This window comes from Mytilus trossulus, chromosome 14 (genome assembly GCF_036588685.1).
Source record: "Mytilus trossulus isolate FHL-02 chromosome 14, PNRI_Mtr1.1.1.hap1, whole genome shotgun sequence".
NCBI classification, from domain to species: Eukaryota; Metazoa; Mollusca; class Bivalvia; order Mytilida; family Mytilidae; genus Mytilus; species Mytilus trossulus.
The window spans coordinates 55,417,378-55,441,352 of NC_086386.1; the positions used below are offsets into that span (position 1 = coordinate 55,417,378).

At 31.5% G+C, this 23,975-nt stretch overlaps 1 protein-coding gene across 1 annotated transcript; it reads right to left on the reverse strand.

Annotated features, from left to right (window-relative positions):
* Positions 1–2,628: 2,628 nt before the first annotated feature.
* LOC134695978 (uncharacterized) lies at positions 2,629–22,148 on the reverse strand. Its single transcript, XM_063557485.1, has 6 exons — positions 21,915–22,148; positions 12,421–12,637; positions 8,995–9,101; positions 6,346–6,480; positions 3,965–4,042; positions 2,629–2,724 (listed from the first exon to the last, which is right to left on the reverse strand). Exons 1-6 carry the CDS (start codon positions 21,997–21,999, stop codon positions 2,657–2,659), a joined length of 690 nt encoding a protein of 229 aa, XP_063413555.1. The 5' UTR covers positions 22,000–22,148; the 3' UTR covers positions 2,629–2,656.
* Between the last annotated feature and the right edge of the window lie 1,827 nt (positions 22,149–23,975).

Genomic DNA, 23,975 nt, shown 5'->3' on the forward strand with positions numbered 1-23,975 from the left:
GAGCACATCGTATTCCTAAACTGCATCTGTATATACAAACCTAATCTGTTTGTGTGTCATATTAGATGTTACATCGGTTGCAGTGTACCACAACAGAACACGTTTGTATCGATTGCTTCTTGCAATGTACTGTACCACGACAGAACAGATGTTACATCGGCCGCTTCGTGTAGTGTACAAGACAACAAAATTAATGATGTTATATCGGTTTCTTCGTGCAATGTAAAGGCACAGACAGAGGATGTATTGGTCGCTCCGTGGTCCAAGGACACAGTTATCGTCCTTTAGTTTTCACGAATATAGTCCCTAGTGTAAGCAGTGTATAACTTGCATGTTTTATTTAATACACTTTCCCAATTTATTTCTTGATATTAAATGCATGAAATATTAAGTAGGGGGATGTAATTACATGTTAAACAAATTTGGGTGCTGAATCTTTATTTTATTAAGTAGTGATTTGGTCCAGTTCAAAAAAGTCAAATTGTATCACGTCTGAAGCTGTCAAACTGAATTTTACACCCGAATTTAGTCAATTACATGTAGGTATAGATAGTAGTATCTCACACAGATGAAACTTAATCAAAGATACCACTCTTAAAACTATGTTAACTAGAACTATCATCTAAACAAGACGCACCAAGAATTAAGATTCAAGATTCTTTATTTCTTAAACACCATAAAGATACAATGGTACAAAGAAGTTAATCAAAAGTCATATAACATAAAAAAAAATACACATGACAAGATGATATGAAAATATCAAATAAAATTTAATAAACAGTAAAGTAAAGAAGAGTGGTGATTAACCAGGAAGACTGACTTGAAAAGTTATAACCCTGATAAATTTGCACAGCTTTTTCAACTTACTTTTTATTTTTAACTGAAATAGTTTTTCAAATTTTAATATGCTACATCTGTGCAAAAAAAAATATCCAAATATTGTGCTCGAAAATTTGCCAAAGAACTACACTGCAAAGTGTAATGAAATTCATCACCAATCTCGTTACAATGACATAAGTAACACTATCTAGGTTTCGCTCAATCTTATTCCATCTACCAGTTTCGATGGGTAACTTATGGTTACCCGTACGAAATCTACAATGTGTTATTCTATCTTTATCATTAAAATATTCAGATATTCCTCAAATTCAAAATTTTGTTTATACAATTTGTAGGCCAAACCTTTTGGCGAACAGTCAATATCAGCTCTCCATTTCTGTTGAAACTGATCAAATAACTTTTGTTTTAAACTAATACCTAACCATTTAGAATTAAAATTTCCTTGTGACAACCATGTATTGCTGTATCCACATTTATCTAATATATCTTTAATGTATTTCAACCAATCTGACCTAAATTGTTTGTCCGAATTTTTCAAGAACATGTAGTTGTAAAGTATTTTAGCAATCCTGTTATCATCCCCATTTACAATTTTTGACCAAAAATTAACCATACGCAGCTGTATATATAAAGACATTGGATAAAAACCAAGTTCAACATAAATCATAAAATTGGGTGTCAACTTCTTAAGGTTTAATAATAGTTTACAAAATTTTAGGTGCACTTTTTCTATAATATCAGTATTACTGTAACTTCAAATATCAAGCGCATACAGGAGAATTGGCTTCACAATTTTATCAAAAAGATCATATTGTGATTTCACTGACAAGTTGTGCAACCTCCCCCTTCTCAATACTTCATACATTGGTTTATTTGCTTTTCTAACTTAAATCTTCTTAGCACTCATAAAGCTACCTGTTCTTTAAAAATTCAACCCAAGATATGTCAATAGACCACTTTCGAGTTCATCCGTCACCGGAAAAAACTCGTCAATTATACACGCCTTTATGACGTCATTTACCAGATCGAGGGGCTCGCCTGTATCCCTGCACTATTTACGTTCATCAAGCGTCTTAGTGATCGTCACTGTGACTGTGTAGGATAAACTAGAAATAATGGTTGTTCTGTAGGTACTTAATGACAATTCCCTAATGACAGCAGTGCTGGTTGTCAATTTTGAGAATTCAATTTGCCGAATAATTCGTACAATATAGAATTATAGTTTTCCAACCACTCGCTCAACATTGGAATGGAAGTGACGACGCCCCTAAACGCACAAATGACGGTGATAAAGGCGCGTATAATTGACGAGTTTTTTTCCGGTGACGGATGAACTCGAAAGTGGTCTATTCATTGACTATCTCCAATGCATTTCCGTCATATATAAAGTTAATATTTTTGGGTAATCTATCACCAGAAAAAATTATAATCTTAGTTTTACTAGTAGTAACTTTTAATTTCCAGGTACTGCAATATTCAAAGAATACATCTAATTGCAACTGTAGATCGGATGCATTATCCGAAAATAACACTGTATCATCTGCGTATAATAACACCAGAGACGCTCGAATCAGTTAATAATCAATTGTCCTAACGATATTTCAAGTTGAAGATCATTATAAACCGAAATTCCTTATAAGGATCCACATAGAAAAGACAATATTTTACGTTTTAATTGGGTAGGTAATAAATAAAAATAGAATTTATTTTGATATCCTGTGTATATAATGCAGAATGTACGTATCTGATACAGGAATATAAAGCATGCTAAATAATATTATCACGTACCTATTGTTTATATCTATCATGTCCATAGCTATCGAATATGAAAATTGAAAACAAGTCCTACAGCCACATAGACAATCGTCCAAGTTTTGTTGAAATCTGTCATGTAAAAAGCAGATTTTAGCGTATAAAATAAATACAAATGTAACTCTATGGAAATGATAGATGACTGAAGATTGTATGTTAACTTTGAGACTTTTCACCTCCTTTTTGATTTCCAATCACAATGTTATTACATTAGTGTTTATTTATATTATTGCTACCTCAAATCTACACTCGTCAGAGTGATAGAAGTAAATTAAAAAAGTGTTTTTTTTTTAATTTTAAAGCAATACAATCAATCTAGGCAATTATAATTGAATTGCAGTTACTATTGTTGATCAATTATAATTGTATGTAGAAAAGATATATATTCTAACGCCATGTAATTTTTACATAATATGTATTTTTCATCGTATCTTATTAATTAAACATAGTGTAGGCCTCACTGCGTCTTTGAGATGAAGATCAGCAATACAAGCGTCGTTCCTTTTCTTTTTGTGTGTTTTTTGTTGTTGTTGTGCATGTAAGGATTTTGTTTCATGGATGACTACCCCTTATCCTTTGTGTTTCTATTATGCACATACATTTTTTCATCAGATTGTAGCTTTTGAACTTTTGAGAGTATATTATCAATACATAGTTTGACGGAAGCATTCAGAGCATCTTATCTATATAATGCATACATAAAGCCTGGCACGTAGCGTAAGACAACGAAAGATAGCTATCAACACGTGACACTGGTGTTTTGATTAGTCTTATCTAACCTTAATCCTTAATTAAAGCGCTTGAAAGCACTGACAGTAATTAAGCCCGCAAAGTGGAAAGGGATGAATATAAGTAGCAAAACTTGTTTCCCAATCCACTTTAAATAAAACTAAACTGACAGTAAAGATTGCTTCTATTTATCGGAGTGAAGTAAACTGAAATATTGCATTTAATTTGTTGTAGTTGATTTAGCAGCTATTCTAGACACAGAAAGATAACTCCAATTTTTAAAAATAAGGTTAACAAAAACATAATTCATATTTTTAGAACAGATATTAGATTCCTGCACCTTGCAAAAGTAATGTAATTTTCCTGACAAGTGTAACCGTATTGTGTGCCTTGAATATCAGATCTTATATTAGATCGATAAGTTTTTAGAATTGTTTATGTATAGGATATTTAAGATGTATACGTTCAATGCACTATATTTTGTGTATTTAAAAAGTAGTGATTAGCCTGGGAACATTTATATATCAAGTCAGTCCCATAACGTTTTGATTGCATTTCATGCAACCTTTAACTTAAAACCTACCTATAGAATAGGCTTTACTTTTGCATGAGCTTCCACACGCACACAATGGTGTACTGCTGGGCAAGCTGTCCATTGTACCTGTGAACAAACATATAATAATGAATAAAGGTGGTACCTAACACTACAAAGAGATAACTCTAAAAAATCAGCTTAACGTTTTAATCATGTTGTATATAAAAGGAAGTATTAAGCTTCTCAATGATCAAAATTAATGTTTGCCAAAAGGCTATATATATCCAACCAAATTTTGAGAGAGACAACAACCGAGAGAGTGATTGTTTCAATTTTTTTGGACATTTTTATAGTTTTTTTAAAGGGTATAAGGGCATACGATACAGTTTTGAACCTGTATTTACAAGTTGATAAAAATTTGCATTTAGGCTATTTTTTACCTGATTCAATCAAATATGTAATACAAAATATCCCTTCATGTGCTACTTTTTGAGTAAAATAAGGTCGAAATTTTGTATATTTTGCTCAAACATCAGGGGCCGTGTCAACGAAGCTGTCCTAGGACTAAGACATGTCTTAGGATGGTCTTATGACACGTCTTAGTCCTAAGTCGGGTTAACGAAAGTCTCCTAAAATAAGATATGTCCTAAAGTTGGTCCTAAAGTTAGGATACACAATTAGGTGTCTTAGGATAGTCATAAAGATTACATCGTCCTAAACGTAATAAAAACAACAAATATGGCATAAACTCAATTCTAAAAATACAATATTAAACTTTCATTAGATAAAATTGATATAAAAATGAAATATTGTTTTAATGTTTGTTAAAAATTTAATTGTATTATACATGTATTAAATTATTTTGTGCTGCCTTTTTTGAAGCCTAAACAATACTATCATCATAAGCAACATATTTTAAATAATTCAAATATGGGAAGAAGTTTACTTTTTTTTTTACCTTATCCTGATTCGATACATGTAATAAAATGGAGTGGACCTAAGGACAAAACTAGTTTATGTACTAAAATTGCACCACGAATATCACAAATTTTTGTGACCATTTACTTTTGTTTTCGTATTAAATTAAATATTTATATCTTTTATATTTGATAACGTATTTATGAGTATTCCGTAAAAAAATAACTTTTATTTTGCGTTAATTGTTTTCTATTTAAGAGTCATCCTCCCTCTCTTTACATATAGGTTCTAAAATGCAATTCAATCTTTTTCATACAAATCTCTACATATATTTTTAATTCAATAAATGTGTTAGGATGGTCCTATGACCATCTTAGTTAGGACTGTCCTAAGACAGTTTTGTTTTACATCCTAAGACATGTCTCAGACACGTCCTAAGACCATCCTAAATAATGTCCTAAGACCTATCTTAGGACATATCCTAGGATACTTTCATTGACACGGCCCCTGATTTGTGGCTGTATTTTCTTTTTCGAAAGAAAGACATAACTTTTTTGTTTTAAAAGATAAACACAAATTGTTTTTTTGTTAAATAATCGTTAATTTTATGTATTTTATAAGTGTCATTAAAAATTATGCAATTTTTATTCAAAAATAACTCATATTTATCAAATGTTCACGAATAGTGGGGAAAACGTAATTTTTTGCTGCATGTAAATCAAAATTGAAAAAAAAATCCTCTATTTACAGTTTTATAAAATTTGGGTCACATAATCTCCCTGTAAAATGAAACAAATTGCTGTTTTGAAAAATAGGGGTCCATGAACTCGTTTTCAAATTAAATCAATTTGAATGATAAAAATCAGTCGAAAAATGCATCTTTTCCCGATAAGTCACAGTTTGACGTCGCGAAAATAACATTTTACGTTATCAACGTCATTACCTTCCCCTGTAACTGTATCGTATGCCCTTCTGACGAAAAAAACGATGCAACATCCCCGCAATGCTGCACATACAAGTATTTTGAAGTAATTAGATTCGACTATTTGTGTTAAATATGCTGTTATATTCTTTTGTTCAAATCCATATATATGTAATACTTTACAACAACATTAATATTCAGCAATGTCTTGAAACGTTGAGCAAGGGGTCGTACTCTATATACACGATCTCATCGTAATTTCTTCAGAGGGGTGGCAACCTCCCACTTGTTTTTACTATACTTGCTTTTGAATAGGGACATATGATTGGAGCCCTCCTTTTAATCCTGGGTTGGAACCCCCTTTATCCAGACAGAGTTTGTGTGATACATATACAGGGAGGAGTATAACAAATCAAGAAAACTGATTAAACACGAGGATTCCACACAAAGTTCCAGACAGGTAAATTTTTGATATCGGGAAAGAAAAATAATAGTCAGGAACATATTGTTTTGATTGCATGGCTTGCAATCTTTACCCAAAATCTGTTAAACATCAAGGATACAATTATTATTAGGCTATATAACATACCTGGTTTTCTTAATGTACGAATTTTCGGTGGTGTACCTGTGTATTGACAGAAAGTGCTACATATTGGAGCATCATTAGATGGACTGTCCTTTGTCCCGAACGTTCTTTCTTTTGGGGTTACGTCCTCATAAATATCTGTTCAAAGAACATAACAAAGTTACATATAATAAATTAAAAGGGGCCTTAATTCGCGAAAATATGATATAATATACTGCCAAGTCACTGCGAAAAATGTGTAGAAGATTTTGTATACTTCTATATAGTGAACTTATATATATTATGTATCTTTGGAACAACCAAAGGAGAGGGTTTTATACGGCTCTTTGCCCCCTGGATCCAGCACTTGTAATTATGTGTATTTTGATTTATATATACATTTGTAAGCATATAATCTTCGATATATGCTTGAAGATTTATAAAGTAAAATCACAAAAATACTGAACTCCGAGGAAAGTTCAAAACGAAAAGATCCTAATCAAAGCAAAATCAAAATCTCAAAAACATTAAACGACTGTCATATTCCTGACTCGGTATACTCATTTTGTTATGTAGAAAATGGTGGATTTAACCTGGTGTAATAGCTAGCTAATAATCTCATTTGTATAACAGTCGCATCAAATTCCATTATATTGGCAACGATGCGTAAAAAGATTTTTTTCGTCATCATTCGAAGGAATTAACATATCGTGTATATATTTAACTTCAATTTTAAGACGATTCCGTTTTGAAATTAGATAAATCAATCAAAACACACATGTTTTACCATCATGTTTAATTACTTTAAAATTCTTAATAATTTTAACCCTAGTCGACATATTTTTCAATATGGGCGTGCATGTGTGTATGTACATGTTTTGTGAGTGACTTGTTGTCGGTGATTGTGTACATAGAGAATAATACATGGCAAAATCCGTATTATATGTCGTATCATCCCGAGACATCAATATCAGCCTGAGGGCCTTTAGGCCCGAGGGATGATATTGGTCGAGGGTGATACGGCATATGATACGGATTTTGCCATGTATTATACGCTTTATCATATATTTCAACAGAAGAGTATTAAAGTATATGAACTGTTTTCTGATCCATAGCACTGGGTTACCTTCAGTTCTGCTTTTGTCTTGTTTCAAAGCTTTAAAATAACTGCTCAATTATTTATACGAAGCACCTAGGTTACCTTACAATCTTTTGTTTTGAAAATCTTTTGTTTATTATTGTATATATTTAAGTGTTTTGTATTTTTTATAGTTGCATTGAGTGTGCCAAAAAATATGTTGTAAAAACTTGATGTTCGTGACGTCACATACAATATGAAAACTTGATGTACGTGACGTTACATACCAAACAATGACGTCATTCCAAAAAATTACCTATTTTTAGAAAAAAAATTCTTAAGCAAAAAAACCCCTAAAAACTGACTTTAGTTAAAAAAAAAAAAAAAAAAAAAAGGTATGCGATACGGGTTTTACCATGCGATACGGGATATGCGATACGGGTTTAACCATGCGATACGGGGTATGAGATACAGGGTAGGTGATACAGACTGGAAAAAAGAACCTTTATTAGATATACAAAATAGCTGTATTTTGTACTAAATATATGACAAACTACACTATACAATATCAAATGACTGAATAATAACCAACGATAAGTTTTACGGGGCGATAGATCATATAATTATGATACAGTACACTGCAAAATATAATATATAACCAGTCTAATAGGGTACATCACCAAACATAACAATACGATACACAAATGTTAGATATTTCGGAAAACAGATATCCTTCATCAGTATGATCAAAATGTAAAATGAATCATGTCAATCTGTTCTTTTTATAAAACTATCACAATCTTGAAATGTATACCAAAAAAAAAAACCCAACAGTTAAGGCGAATACTTTGTAACATAGACGTTGGTACAATTTTAAAAATTCCAAACATGACGCAAAGACTGAAAAGATATGCCAAAATAAAAATTGAAATTTGCGATATGAACAACTATTAAATTCTAAAGGTGACGACAGGTAAGATGTCACAACAACTGCGTGGAAAAAACAGTTCCAAAAACAGTTCCAAAAAACAGTTCCAAAAAACAGTCCTGACCGATCTCAATTGGTATAATATTTCGAATTTAACAATGGTAGAGCAATTGCAACAGCGACTGCGTATTTAAACACCACAAAATAATTAGCAGTTTAATAATGATTAGAAAAATAGTTAAAATTCCATTTAATTAGGTTAAATAAATGAACATGGCTGCGTTCTTGTACATCCACTCCAAATGAATAGAACTTGTTTTTTGAACTGGTATAATTGAAAAAAAAATCTTCAAACAGTAAGTCCAGTATGGAAGCCGGAGTTACTGGAAACAAGTGATGGCAGAACAAGTGAGTAATGGCAGGAAAATGAGTGACTTATTCTATGTTTTTTAATAAATGCCTTCTGAGGAAACTGTCCTTATATTCATTATTCAAAACCTTTCCCGAGCAAGTATTCGGCCCTTAACCAACCTTCATTGCGGTCTATGATGGTGTTGGTAAGGTTTATGAGATCAATTTGAACTTGCCTAAGTGTATCTGCGCTCAACTCACTTTCCAAACTTTTAAATTGTTTCGGTGTTGTCTAATTGGAAATAAAGTTACATACCTGACAAAAGGTAAAAGTAATATAAATCTGGGGTCACTTTTGTAAATTTCATACATAGGTACAGCCTGTAGTTATTGGAAGGTCCATCGGAATAGGTTGAGTCACTTCTGAAATATATATCTAGGAAGTTCGCTACTGAGTTTCAAAATAAATAGCTGTTCATAAAACAAGTACATGTATATACATGTACATGTATAATTGATAGTGGATTTATTAAGGAATCAAAAAAGCAAAACATATATAGGGGTCAATGTGCTATTTTTCGAGATATTAGCCATTGAAATTTGTGGAAATGTTATTTCTTGATTTTTCATAGATTTATCATTGACAAGTTTGAGTTCTCAAAAACTACCAAAAAATAACAAGGATTTTATAAAACTTTTACAGATGGCTCATAATTATACAAGTAAAGATTTATAAAAAGAAAAATGGGGTTGAATGGGCAAAAATTGTTAAGATATTCAAATGAATGAAACAAGAGGATTCCGAAAATCTGATAAAAATCCAAACATGACAAGCGAACATCCGTAAGCATATCATATACCAAATTGAAAAGAGTCTGCCCCACCACTCGTATAAGTCTTCTTTGTCAGCTATTGTTCCTAGATACAAATAATAACGAGAAAACCTTGTATAAATGTCCTAGATCAAAGAGTCTGAGCTATGTTTGGTGTTAAGTTGAGTAAAATGTCAAGTATTCAGAAATTAATTTATTCAACTTACATCTTAACAATCATAATAGCACTGCATAAATGACAATGACTTTAATAAGCAAAGGTGGGTTTGAAAAAGTGCCACACCTTACATAATAAATTTATTCATATAAACAGACACATATAATACGTATTATATGTCTCTGATATAAATGACAAATAAAAGTGAGATAAATAAATATCTCACTAAAATATATATATATACTAGAATATAAACTCTACAACGAATTCTGTCATTAATTGATGTTTAAAGATACTAATGTCCTCTATAACAAAGCTAAAAAGGGAGGATAGTAGGAGGGAGTTCAGTTAAAACTAAAAAAACGATCTTTTCTCACTAACAAAATAAAGGCGAATGACCGCGTGTCCGAGCACATGTAAATACAATATTGAATTGAATTGAATTATAGAAATATGATGTTAATTACCATCTCAAGAACTGACCAATCAGACAATAAATAGACATTAACTGTTTATCGTCTTTAAATATCAGCTGTATTTGTACGAGGCTAGGAAACAAGGTGTATGCGAGCTTTAAGCGAGCTACTACACTTGTTTCGAACCGAGTACAAATACAGCTTATATTTAAAGACACTAAACAGTTATTGTCTTTATCCTGCAATTAATTCTGGTCGGTCTTTCATTTGATCAATCCTGACACCCCTCGGTGTGTTCTACAACAAGAAAAACCTTAAAATCTGCATTATCTATAACAGAATCTCGAATGGTCAACAATAATTCATCTCTCAAGTTGAATGATTATCTATTTTAACATAACAGCTAATTTCAACAGTAAAAAAACAATCATGACCAAAACATTGTCAAATTTGAAACAGAAGTGTAAGAGTTGTCCTACGCTTCAGACTTGACATTCAATAAACACGCATGCTAAAATTGACATGGTTGATTTTGTAATACAATCCTTTTAAAATCGACAATTGTCTATCGTCATTGGAATGCGACTACAATACATTATGAGGTCACGCAGGTTCAAACATTACTCAGTCCGGCAGTAGATGGAGCTTTAAAGCGATATCTGTATAGTATACAGATACAGCATAGCGATATCTGTATGGCTGAGTCTGTATACTAGGACACCCAATTGCAGGATAAAAAAGGATGATCGTGCATTGAACATGCAGTCCTTGACCTCATGTTGTTATACTTAAACAAAGAAATGTCTCTTACATCAATATCATTGGTAATTCCAGTAAAGAAGTCTTTTATTTACAACAAATGTTATTTATTATTTGGCACTTTTAAAAAGAAAGCATACATAATTTATCGTTGTATATAATTAAAGAAATGCTCTGCATGAGTAGGGTCTCAACATGCCGAGAAAAAGTGTCACATGACATTTTATTACATATTATACTTGAGATATATAAATGTACACATCATTTTTTCATGTTTACAGGCTTTAAAATTGAAAGCTTTGTAACCCCCAAGCCTACATAAAACACCAAGTAAAAATTGAAGGTGCTTAAAACAAACAACGATATATGTTCATGGCTCTTACAATTGTATGCATTGAAATGAAAGTTTAATTTAGCCTTTGTTTTTGACTCTTTTTCGCGTGAAGCCGGATGTGACGTTTTGTCATTTGGTTGAATTACACCTTTAAATATATAGAAATTTCATTCACAAATGCATATAAAAGTCAATCTTTATATATATAGCGGGACGGCTGTAGTGCAGGCGATTTGGTGTCACGATATCACAGAAGCATGGGTTCGAGTCTCGGCGAGGGAAGAACCATAATTTGCAAAAGCAAAGTTACAGATCTCACATTGTTGAGTTGATGTTTAGACGAGTTGTATATACATTATGTACACAGCCATGTATCACCATAATTGATGGCGATCCGATGGATACATCTGTTTTAGAGTTGTCACTGACTCAGACGTACTTATAACTATAATTATTTTCTGTGACTGTATCTTACATTAATTTGTAGGATCCTTTACTATAGACAATTGAGCTCATCTGTAACAATAACATCTCCATGCCTTATATATCATGTACTGTAGTACGCCGCTAGATTAAAACTGACGAGGAAAGGTAACACACGGACACTGAAAGCTTTATTTTTGTAGAGCCAAGGTGGTCTTGTCGTCTAGCGGGACGGCTGCAGTGTCACGATATCACAGTAGCATGGGTTCGAATCCCGGCGAAGGAAGAACCAAATATTTGCGAAAGCAAATTTACAGATCTAACATTGTTGAGTTGATGTTTAGACGAGTTGTATATATATATATTGATATATATAGTACGGTTGTTCACATGTTTAGCTAATAAATGCACTAAACAAAAAAATATTCGGAGTGATTTGTTATAAAATTTAACAGAGACATATACATATATGTGTATATATGCCTCTGAATTTAAGAAATGTGGAAATGCATGTAACGAAGAAGGAAAATACAGTATCAAATTAGAAAGTTACATTTCACATATCAAGAAATTCTGGTAACAGATGGACAACGTACATGTTACAAATCGAGAAACTGCCTTTTACAAATTAAAATATAACATGCTACAAATTACAAAATTTATATTTTACAAATTAAGAATTGTACAAGCCTTATGGCGGATAACATCCCATACCCTTCAACGTTCGGTAGCTGTCTTATTGACTTTACCTCTAAGACTTTTCAGTCATTCATTTTTTTTACAGTAAAATGCAATTAAATAAATTTTAGATATGTCTTACTTGAAAACCACAACTCCCTCAGTGCTAGAGATGGTTAAACCATTTATGCAAGTCCAATCGTCCAACGTTGTCCCACGACCATCTAAACTGATTACGGAATCCCGTAGCGTTGTAGTTGAGATGGCGAGAGATTTTGACTGTTGTGTGTTTGATACGTCTGTGTAGTTATATTCCCACGTGCTACTTTGCAGATCTTCAGGCAAAGTACAAGCGGCGTCTGAAAAAAATACCCAACCTTAGAATAAAAGATATCATTCCTCCTGAACTTCTACGAATTTGTACAGCAGTAAATCGCGCAATTGCAAAAATAAATTAAACAACAGACAAGGAATGATGTAAATAAGAACAAATCGTAAATGCCAAAACAGAGAGAAGGATCGAGAGGTTAAAAATAACAATTTGTTATTAAACTTCGTGGTGTTTCGTTAATTTTCGGAATGATTGTTTTTTTTCTTTTTTTTCGTAAGATTTCGATCCAATTAACTTATACTTTATGATAACTATTTCCCGAGCTGAACATATCTTTATGTCAATGAGTGTGGCGAGAAAACCCTAAAACTTGCCACTGACCTGCTGTAGGGAATCAACTACAACTAGATGCAGTACGATTATCATACTGTTTGTATACATTTTCATAGTTAGTTGCCGTCTCGGAGGCTTATGCAGCCTTTTCTTCAAAGGGGATTTTTCCAAGATAAAAGTGTTTTACAATCTAGAATAAATGGAGTTTTCAACCATATGCCCCTATTCAAAAGCATTGACCCTAAAAAAATAAAGTAGGTTCCAAACCCCCGGATCTGACATTATATTTTCGCTGATATCAAACAGACACCTTTTATTCATGTTACCCGAATGTTCCTTTCCTAGTTTTTATTTTTTTTAAAAGAACTCATTTACATAAATACAAAAAAATGTTTATTAAAAGTCAATTAAATCATCATAGATACGTGTATTTGTTCGCCATACGCACGCTTCATCTACAAAATTCTCAACAGTGACGCTCGAATGAAAAAAGGGTAAACAAGGCAAAATAGAGTAAAAGGCTGAAAACATTGAAGACTCAAAATTCCAAATTTAAAGATATTGGCATATGCAGTTAAGAGTATCTATTTCTGGGGTCGACACTCTTTAGTTTTTCATAAAAGAAAAAGTTTACGACAGTACAGTCACTAAAAAACAGAAAAAGAAAAAAAAAAGAACAGATAAGAAACAACTACAGATCAGAATACCAGAAGACTTCATAATCCAATGTCAAGCTTTTACTGGTGCGTCCAGAATTAAAATTTAAAAAAATTGAAAATTCATATTCCGTGAGGGAAATATTTTAGTATTTACGATGCATGTGGTTTGATTGCGCAATTATCAAAAATCAAAGCTTGCCTTGTTCTATCAAATGTGTAAAAAGTAAAAAATCAAAAATACTGAACTCCAAGGAAAATGGTCATCGGAAAGTCCCTTATCAAATAGCAAAATCAAAAGCCCAAACACATCAAACGAATGTATCCCTTTTTGTAAACCTGTCATATTCCTGACTTGGTACAGGCCATTCCTTATATAGAAATTGGTGGATTAAAACTGGTTTTGAAACTAGATTAAACCTTTAAAAAGTTTCACTTGTATCCATATATTCGTAAACAATTATGAGTTTACACTTACTTAATGATATTATGTTATGTGTGTGTGTTTTAATATTTTCTTTTTTGTATTATTGAATAAAATTCAAAGGTTGTTAACTGTTTTTCAGTTCTATTTCTTCATATATTATTGTTGGCTCTAGAATGTAGACTCCAGTCTATTGTAGAAGACTGCATGTATATTGACGACTAGAAGTAACTTTCAGTTGCGTCGTTGGGTTCGCCCCGCGTTCCTCAGACCTTTATATCAAACGACATATTTTTTTGGGGTAAAAGTATGAATTGTAGTGTAAAAAAACAACATTTCTCCTTAATATGTTTCTCGTGATTGAAGACATTCATTACTACATTAATAATTTTGTAAAATCAGATTTCTATCTAGTATAAATCAAAATTGTATGGATTTTGATTATTTGCCAGAGATATTTATTTTTCATTTAAAAGGCGTATTCTACTTCAAATGATATTGATATTAAACATTTTTTTTGGTAACATTTTCATCATTTTGTATTCAAAATTCAACTGGGGAATTTACATTATAAAAACTTTTAAATAATCTTACCGGTTTCGTGTTGTGCAAGTCTTTAATCTATATATGTTTCAACATCTAGATTTTTGTGAAATTAAAATTATTAGAAGTAAACATCTAAGATAACAAATTGAGGCTGAATGGTAGATATGCTATAAGGAGTGACTTCAAAAATATCAATTTATGACAAACATATACAAGAAATAATGTAATAATGTTATTGTATGTTTTACTCCTTAACAGGAATTAAATTATTTAGCAAAGATATTTATTATCAAACAATCCAACCTGTGACAATACCATATATATTAACAAATTTGTACTGTTATTTGAAAATAAGGAATTATTTATTTTGACTGCCTTGCAACAGGAGTTGTTGTAATAGTTTTTTTTAGTGTGGCCGATATTGTCAAGTTAGCTTTCACAAATCGTGAACATAAAACATATGCATCATGTCAAATGCCACACTTTGTCTTACACAAGACGACGTGGAAGTTTTTTTTATTTCAATGCCCCATTATGGGCATTATGTTTTTTTTTAGATCTGTGGGTCCGTTCGTTCGTTCATACATTCGTCCGTCTTTCCTGCTTCAGGTAAGAGCTTTGGTCAAGGTAGTTTTTGATTAAGACGAAGTTCAGTCGACTTGAAACTTACATGTAGTACACATGTTCCCTATGTTAGGATCTTTCTACTTTTGATGCCAACTAGAGTTTTGACCCCAATTCCACGGTCCATGCACTGAACATAGAAATATATAGTGCGATGGGGCATCCGTGTACTATGGACACATTCTTGTTTCAATTGTTTCAAGTTTCGCAAGAAATCTTAGCAGTGCATATTAAAGAAAATTTAAGCGAGCACATTGTTATCATGTGGCACACATTTCATCAACTGGTATGTTTATATGTTTGATTTTTTTGTTTGTTTGTTTGGTCTCTTCCTTTAGAAACAATAATATACAGATCAGATGCAGAATGAGTGCCAATGAGAAAACTCTCCACCCAAGTCACAATTTGTAAAATGAAACCATTATAGGTCAAAGAATCGTCTTCAACACGGAGTCTGGGCTCACATCGATCAGCAACCTATAAAGAATAAAACTATTCAAACGGGATACCCAATGGTATAATCTTCGTATATGAAGCACGGATATATGTTATTGAGCATACAGTTACTAGTATTAAAATGATCGGGCCTCATTTAAAAAAAAAAGAAAGAATCACATGTATTAACTAAAATAGATAAATATACTATTTTAATTATAATATTTTGATTTTAATCTAACTAATTACTAGAGGATTGACGTTGCGCATTCAGACAAACATTATATAATATAGGTATACCTTTACTACAAAGGAAGTGTACTAATTTAAACTAAAACATAATTATAGTTCTACACTCAAGACTTACAATTTGTTTTATATATTTTGTCATGTTTGTAAACGACTAGTAAACAACTCACAGGAGTATTACTAACTTCGGTATACTAGTATTTCTGGGAAGGTTGTGACCTTTTGTCTCAAAGAACGTACCCATTTTAATATATTCTAAATTAGTTGCCGTCTCGGAGGCTTATCCAGCCCTTTCTCCAAAGGGGGTTTCAACCAAGTATAAAGGTGTTTTCCAATGTAGAATAAATGGAGTTTCAAACCATATGCTCCGATACAAAAGCATTGATCATAAAAAGAAAGTATGTTCCAACCCCCGGATCCCCTAGATCTGACACTAATAATAACTAAAAAAAATGAATAATTTTTAAAGTTACATGGATATGTACTAATGTGACGAAAAAAAAAGAATATAAAAAAAACAACTACAGGTACCAGAAGTCTTAAAAGTCACATCTGAAGCTCTAACTGTTGTGTCTGAAATTAAAATTCCGCAAGTGAAGTTTGTTTTTAAGATGCATGTAATTCAATTGCATAATTTTCAAAAGTAAAAGCCTAATTGTTCTATAGCTTGTTATGTGTGTTTGTTTTACTATTGTCTATTTTGTATTGTTGATGAGATTTCAAAGGTACCAGAAGTTAACTGTTTTTCTTTTTAATTTCGTTGGGTTCGCCCCACGTTCCTCAGACCTTTATATCAAACCACATATTTTATTTAGGATAAAAGTATGGATTTAAGTGTAAAAAAAACCCAAATATATTTCTCGTGATTGAAGACATTCATTACTACATTAAAAATTTTGTAAAATCAGATTTCTATCTAGTATAAATCAAAATACTGTATGTATGGTTTTTTATTATTTGCCAGAAATATTTATTTTTCATTTAAAAGCCTACTTCAAATAATATTGATATAAAACTCTGTTTTTTTGGTAACATTTTTATCATTTCGTATTCAGAGTTCAACTGGGGAATTTACATTATAAAAACTTTAGAAAATTTTACCGGTTTCGTGTTGTGCAAGTCTTTAATCTATGTTTCAACATCTAGATGTTTGTGAAATTAAAACTATTAGAAGTAAACATCTAGGATAACAAATTGAGGCTGAATGGTAGGGAGTGACTTCAAAAATATCAGTGTATGACAAACATATACATAAAATTATGTAATAGTATGTTTTACTCCTTGATAGGAATTAAATTATACAGCAAATAATTTATACTTGAAACTATTTAACCTGTGAAAATACCAAATATATTAACAAAATTTGTACTGATATTTGAAAATGAGTTTTTTTTTATTTGACAGGGACAGACACATTGCCGTGTAACAGGGCCTCCTATAGACTCCCAAGGGAGTTGTTGTAATGGTCTTTTAGTGTGACAAAGATTGTGCAATTAGCTTTCACAAATCGTGAACATGAAACATTTACATCATGTGTCTAATGCCACACGTTGTCATACACATAAGATGTGGAAAAAAATTATTTTTAGGCCCCATTATAGACATTATGTTTTTCGATTAGTGCGTCCGATTCGTTCGTCCGTCCATTCGTCCGTCTTTTCTGCATCAGGTAGAGTTTTGGTCAATATAGTTTTTGATGAAGTTGAAGTTAGTTATTTTGTGGCACAAAGTTTATCAACTCTTATGTTTTTTTATTTGTTTGTTTGTTTGTTTGTTTGTTTGTTTGGTTCTTCCTCTAGAAACAATATAGATCAGATGTGGTATGAGTTCCAGTGAGACAACTCTCCACCCAAGTCACAATTTATAAAATTAAACCATTATAGGTCAAATAAATGTCTTCAACACGAGTCTTGACTCACACCGAACAACAACCTATAAAGGATAAAACTATTCAAACGGGATACCCAATGGTATAATCTTCGTATATGAAGCACGGATATATGTTATTGAGCATACAGTTACTAGTATTAAAATGATCGGGACTCATTTAAAAAACAAGAAAGAATCACATGTATTAACTAAAATAGATAAACGTACTATTTTGATTATAATATTTTGATTTAAATCTTACTAATTACTGTCTATAGGACTCACGTTGCACATTCAGACAAACATTATATAATACAGGAATACGTACTACTACAAAAGAAGTGTACTAATTTAAACTAAAACATAAATAGATCGACACTCTAGCCTTACAAGTTGTTTTATATAGTTTGTCATGTTTGTTTACGACTAGTAAACAATTCACAGGTGTATTACTAACTTCGGTATATTTTAAGGAGGGTTGTGACCTTTTTGTCTAAAAGAACGTATCCATTTTAATATACATGTACCTATAGTTATGTAAATATTTAAGAACAAATGACCTTATACTTGTATACAGTATTGAAAATATGACTCATCATTACATAAGGGTAAACAAATCACTAAATTTATATCATCACGCATAGTTCATATATATATATATACAGCTACTCTGAAGTTTTGTGAACTTATTTGAAAGATGATTTTTTAAATGAATATTGATTTACTTTGATATCATTGGTCATTAATGATGTAGGATCATCAAAAGTATATCTATATATCATATGAAATGTAGATCATATCCCAAAATAATATATAGTTATCAAACGGAAATGCGTTTTAAAATAAAATATCATTAAAAAAATGAAGATTAGTTTGATATGAAATCTCTTAATTGTATGATTCAATTATTGGCACATCCCCGTAAACCCAATAAAGGACCTACCTCCATCTGGTAAACAAACATTACTAAATCATATAATGTTGTTTTCACAAACACATAATTGGAATAAATTTATGCACTTTACATCTACGCGGATCGTAAAAGTTAGAGACAAGATCATGAAGGTACGTCTTATAGAAGGTCCTTCATTTATTTGTTCTCTGATCGTTAAAACCATTTTTCTCTTTATTTTATTTATTTTCCATTGACTCCTGTTTTTTTTTTTATAGATTAGTCCCTCCCACTATTATCAACTGATTTAATACCAATGGCTGTCAAAAAGTGTACATAATTGGCTTTTCAACACTTTGTTTCTTGTTTTTGTTGACTAGACATACAATATCGGTTTGTTATACATTTTTAAGATTTATTTGCTAATAAAACACAATGTTGACTGCTGTATCCATATTTTTAACATTTTACATATTATTGTTATTTGTATTGTTCACCCATTGTTGTCATAAAATCGCAAAGTGGAAAGGGATTAATTTAAGTTGCTTAACTTGTTTCCCAATCCACTATAAATAAATATGTTTAAACTATAAAATGGGGTTTTTCCCGACCGTTATACAAGTGAGCGGTATGACAAGCTATACGACCAGTTATAATCCACCATTTGTTAAAAAAGGAAATGCTTGTACCTGGTTAGGAATATGACAGTTGTTTCCATTCGGTTGATGTGTTAGAGTTTTTGATTTCTCCGTATGATAAGGGACTTTCCGATTTAAATATTCCGTGGGGTTTGGTATTTTTTGTTATTTATTCAATAGGTAGAAAAAACTTTTAGAAATCAAGTTATGGACTTCTCCCTAGCGTCAGTCAATATCTTGTCAAGAGTTTTTATTTATGTGTTTGATGTATAAATACGCAGTAACGCCTGGTTAGAAATCTTGTGCATATTGTAATACAAATTTTCTGTCTGTGTGTTTGTAGCATTCGAATTCACAGCTAAGCACATGTGTTTATAGTACTCGTATCAAATTTTTTTCGTGAGAAGTGAAGCGTTTGAAAATTTTGAACTAACAAATTGATAATAAATAAACTCATTATAGATACCAGGATAAATATTTCATATTTACGCCAGACGCGCGTTTCGTCTACAAAAGACTGAGCAGTGACGCTTGAATAAAAAATGGTTAAAAAGGTCGAATAAAGTACGAAGTTGAAGAGCACTGATAAATTGACGTTTAAACAAATATTTTTTTTATAATGTAACTTTGAAAATTAGCATGCTAATACATGTAAGAAGAAGGCAAATTAATAATCTAAAATAGATTGGAAAGACGACAGTTGGACTGCTGACTTTGTGACCCCGATCACACTGGTACCTGTCTCTGAAACAAAATACCTACACACCTTAATGTCATATTATACTAAGGTATATATGTATATGTTTATGTTTAGAGACCAAGTTTTTGGATTATCATAGCCGATTGAATATTTGAAAAAAACCACAGAGTCATGACGGACAAATGTGGTGAATAAAATTATACTTGCAGTACGGTGTTTGATTTGATTTATCGCTGTGATGAATGTCCCATTTAGGATGACTTTGGTATGACATAAGGCAATACAAGCATTATGTATTACTTTGTCATGACTTTGTTCTGTTTTTGTATCTTATGTCAGGAGAATATGTATTTATTTTATACAATTTTAATATGAAAAACTTTACTTGATAATTTTGACTTATTAGAAATAAGCAGATGTGGTATGATTTAAAATGTCATTATAACACAATTATCAAATAAAGTGAACGTAGCCTCTTATAGGCAACCGTACGGCTTTCAACAATGAGACTATCCCATACTGTGTAGTTGGCTATTGAAAGGCCCCGACATGGAAACTAATTAGGATAACTATATTACTTGTCTACCTGATTTATTATCATAACAAAACAATACTCATTAAAATATTTTTTGTCAAAATATTATCTAACGACAACATCTGAACTAAGTGGCAAGGTATGTACGGCCTTTAACACAGAGCTTTGGCTCACACCCAGCAGTAAACTACAAAGAGCCCCAAAAAGTGACTAGTAGGAAGCCATTCAAACGGAAACACCAGCGTTCTAATCTGAAAGCCTATGTTTATGCTTGCTCAACCCTTCCCATTCACCGGGATAGTGGTGTAACAGCACAACATAAAAGCAAACTGTAAAACTAATTTGAAAAAGACTGATTTCATCAAATCGATACAAACAAAAAAAACCAATAAAAAATCATAGACACAATGGGATGGAAAGGTATACTGTAAACCAGCTTATTTTTACGAATAGATACATTCTCATTTTACCCAGGAAGATGTGGTATGAATGACAATGAGACAACGCTCTATTCAAGTCACAATTTGTAAAGAAAAAACACTATACGTCAAAGTTAAAGTCTTCAACACAATGTCTTGGCTGACACAGAACAGTAACCTACAAAGACCCCCAAATAGTGATAAGGAAGCCATTAAAACGGAAAATCCAGCGTTCTAATCTGAAAGCTCTCTTTTATTAGACCTTTTGTATTCAGGTTTGTTTTAACTAGTGAAAGTCGCGACAATAAATCGCTGGCAAAAATAAGTTGGTTTACAGTATATCCATCAAAATCACTGTACTAACTTTACTCCCAATGCTTTAAATAGGTCCAAAACAATTCTGAAAACATGACTGATTGTTGGTTTAAAGCAGGGAATCTGACAAAGAGATTACTCATCGATATAGGAAGGTGTGGTGTGAGTTCCAGTGAGAACTCTCCATCCAATTAATATTTTATAAAAGTAAACCATTTGTCTTCTCTGTGGTCGGGTTGTTGTCTATTTGACACATTCCCCATTTCCATTCTCAATGTTATTCGTCATATGTCAATGTACGGCCTTCAACACGGAGCCTTGGCTCAAATTAGGTTGGAATCGAACGTACATGTTATATGTACTTGAAGGGTTTGAACTCACAACCTCGGGCTAGGGATACAGTCGACGAAGTTATTAGACCATTCAACCACCTATAAAGGTAGGCCCCTCTGGAAAACCCCCAGGTATTTATCTGTAAAATATATATGTACACTTAATAACTGTAAAAAATATGAAGTCAATGGTTCAGTATCTTAATGTTAAATTAATTTTAAATGAATCTTTTCAAAATAAAACGACTAAAAGTATGAAAATCAACAAATCCTCAACTGTACTGCGAGAATACTGATAAATATCACTTTAAGATTAATTTTGTAAATCAAATTCTTACCTATTACGTTCATTCCGTTAGGCACAAAAATTGAAAGTAAAATAAAGAAAAATCCAGTAGAAATATGATATTTAAGTATATCCATATTCAAGCTTTAAAATCCTTTAAACGTTGTGTTATGAAAATATTCATAAAATGTTTCATCCAAAACGTATACAGTATTATGTAAATCTCAAGTTCAATAGACATATTCAATACAGTCTACCTGTATATATTTCGTTTACGGATGGTTTGAGAAAATCAATCATAAATATATATTATACATAAATTATTGCATTCATGCATTGAATTGAGTTTGACATATATGGTATAGAAGTGCTTTCACCAATTGTCGTCCCTGTTGACTTTGAAGGATCACTTTTTTTTAAATATAATGTGGTATGATTGCAAATGAGACAACTTCTTTTTTGCTAATTACGCGTCAAGATACAATCACGATTGAGCAGTACAGTAAAATATGGACACAATTGTATTTAGTAATGCAAATTAAAGTAATCATAACAAGCAGTAAACATAGTGAAAAGCTATGAGAAGAAAGATTGTATCTTAAAACATATAATGAATACTTAACATATTATACAAAATTGTTTTTTCAATGTTATTATTTATTCCAATGAGGTAGGTCATATAATTGTATGGATGTGCTGTTACCTATCGTCTTCCTTGTTGACTTTGAATGATTACTTTTTTTAAAGTTTCTTTTTTGCTAATTGCGCGTCAAGATACAATCAAAGATCACGAACAAAACAGTAATTTATGGGCACAGTTGTATTAATATGACAAATTAAAGTTATCATAGCAAGCAATGTACATAGTGGAAAGCACTGTGAAAAAGTTTGAATCGTAAAACATGTAATAAATACCTGGATATAAATATATATAATTGTTGTTTCAATGTTGTAATTTATTCCAATGAGGAAGGCCATACTGGTCAAACTGTTTGGAAAACTGTGTTATAGTTTTATTATACAATCAATCAGAGACTTCATATAAATATATAAAATATATATAAAAATTTAAAAAAAATTTGAACCACCCGTTTTATCAGAAAAAAATACACTGGTTATATAGCAGTTTGACCAACACTTATTTTGATCATTGAGAAGCTTAATATTCCCTTAATAACACAATGTAATTTAATCGTTTAGCTGATTTTACTGAGTAATCTCCTTGTAGTATTAGGTACCACCTTAAAAAAAGGTTTGTATATTTACTATTTCTTACTTAAGAGAAGAATTACATGTATGCCATGTCGTACCTCGCAGAAGATTTACATTTATGTCATTGAGGTACAAAATGGTAGATGCATTTATCCTATTGGTACGAAATGGGTATTATCATGGGTACGAAATGGTAAATGTTGGGTACGAAATGGCAGAGGTACTAAATGGTGAACGTACGAAATGACGTGCTCCCGATGTGTATACAACAAATTTAAGCTATTTATCAAAGAAATTAAATTATCAACAATATAAGCACTGATGGACAAATTAAATAAAAATCTGAAAATTCTTTAACTTGGGAGAAATATTTTTAAACTACGAAATACGATTTTATTTTCTCATTCATTTATGAAAGTGAAAACGTGAAATAACAATTCGCTTTTAGCAGTCTGTTAAGTTCAATTTTGTCAAATCAAAGTTAGAAACATAGCTATTAAGGAGGCTCGCGGGTACAAAAATTTCGGCAAAAAATTAAACATTTGTTTTTTTTCATAAGAAATTCTATTCATTACACTATTAGTTATTACTTTATGATATGATACAACAATTTACCCCACAAAATTGATTCTGTTCGTCCCCAGATGACTTTTAAAATGTTTGTATCATTGAAAAAGCTCCAAATTATCTCCCTTTGGTGAAAAAATGCGATATTTTGGCATTAAAATTAATATATCTTTTTTTACTCATCGGTGACCTATATTTTTTTATTATTGTTTCAAATAAGTTATACATAAACTAAATAATTGTAATATTTAAGCGATTTCTGTAATTAGGTCCTTTTTTATTTCGATATTACCTATTTTTCTCCTATTAGTTCAACAGAAAAAAGTACCTTTAC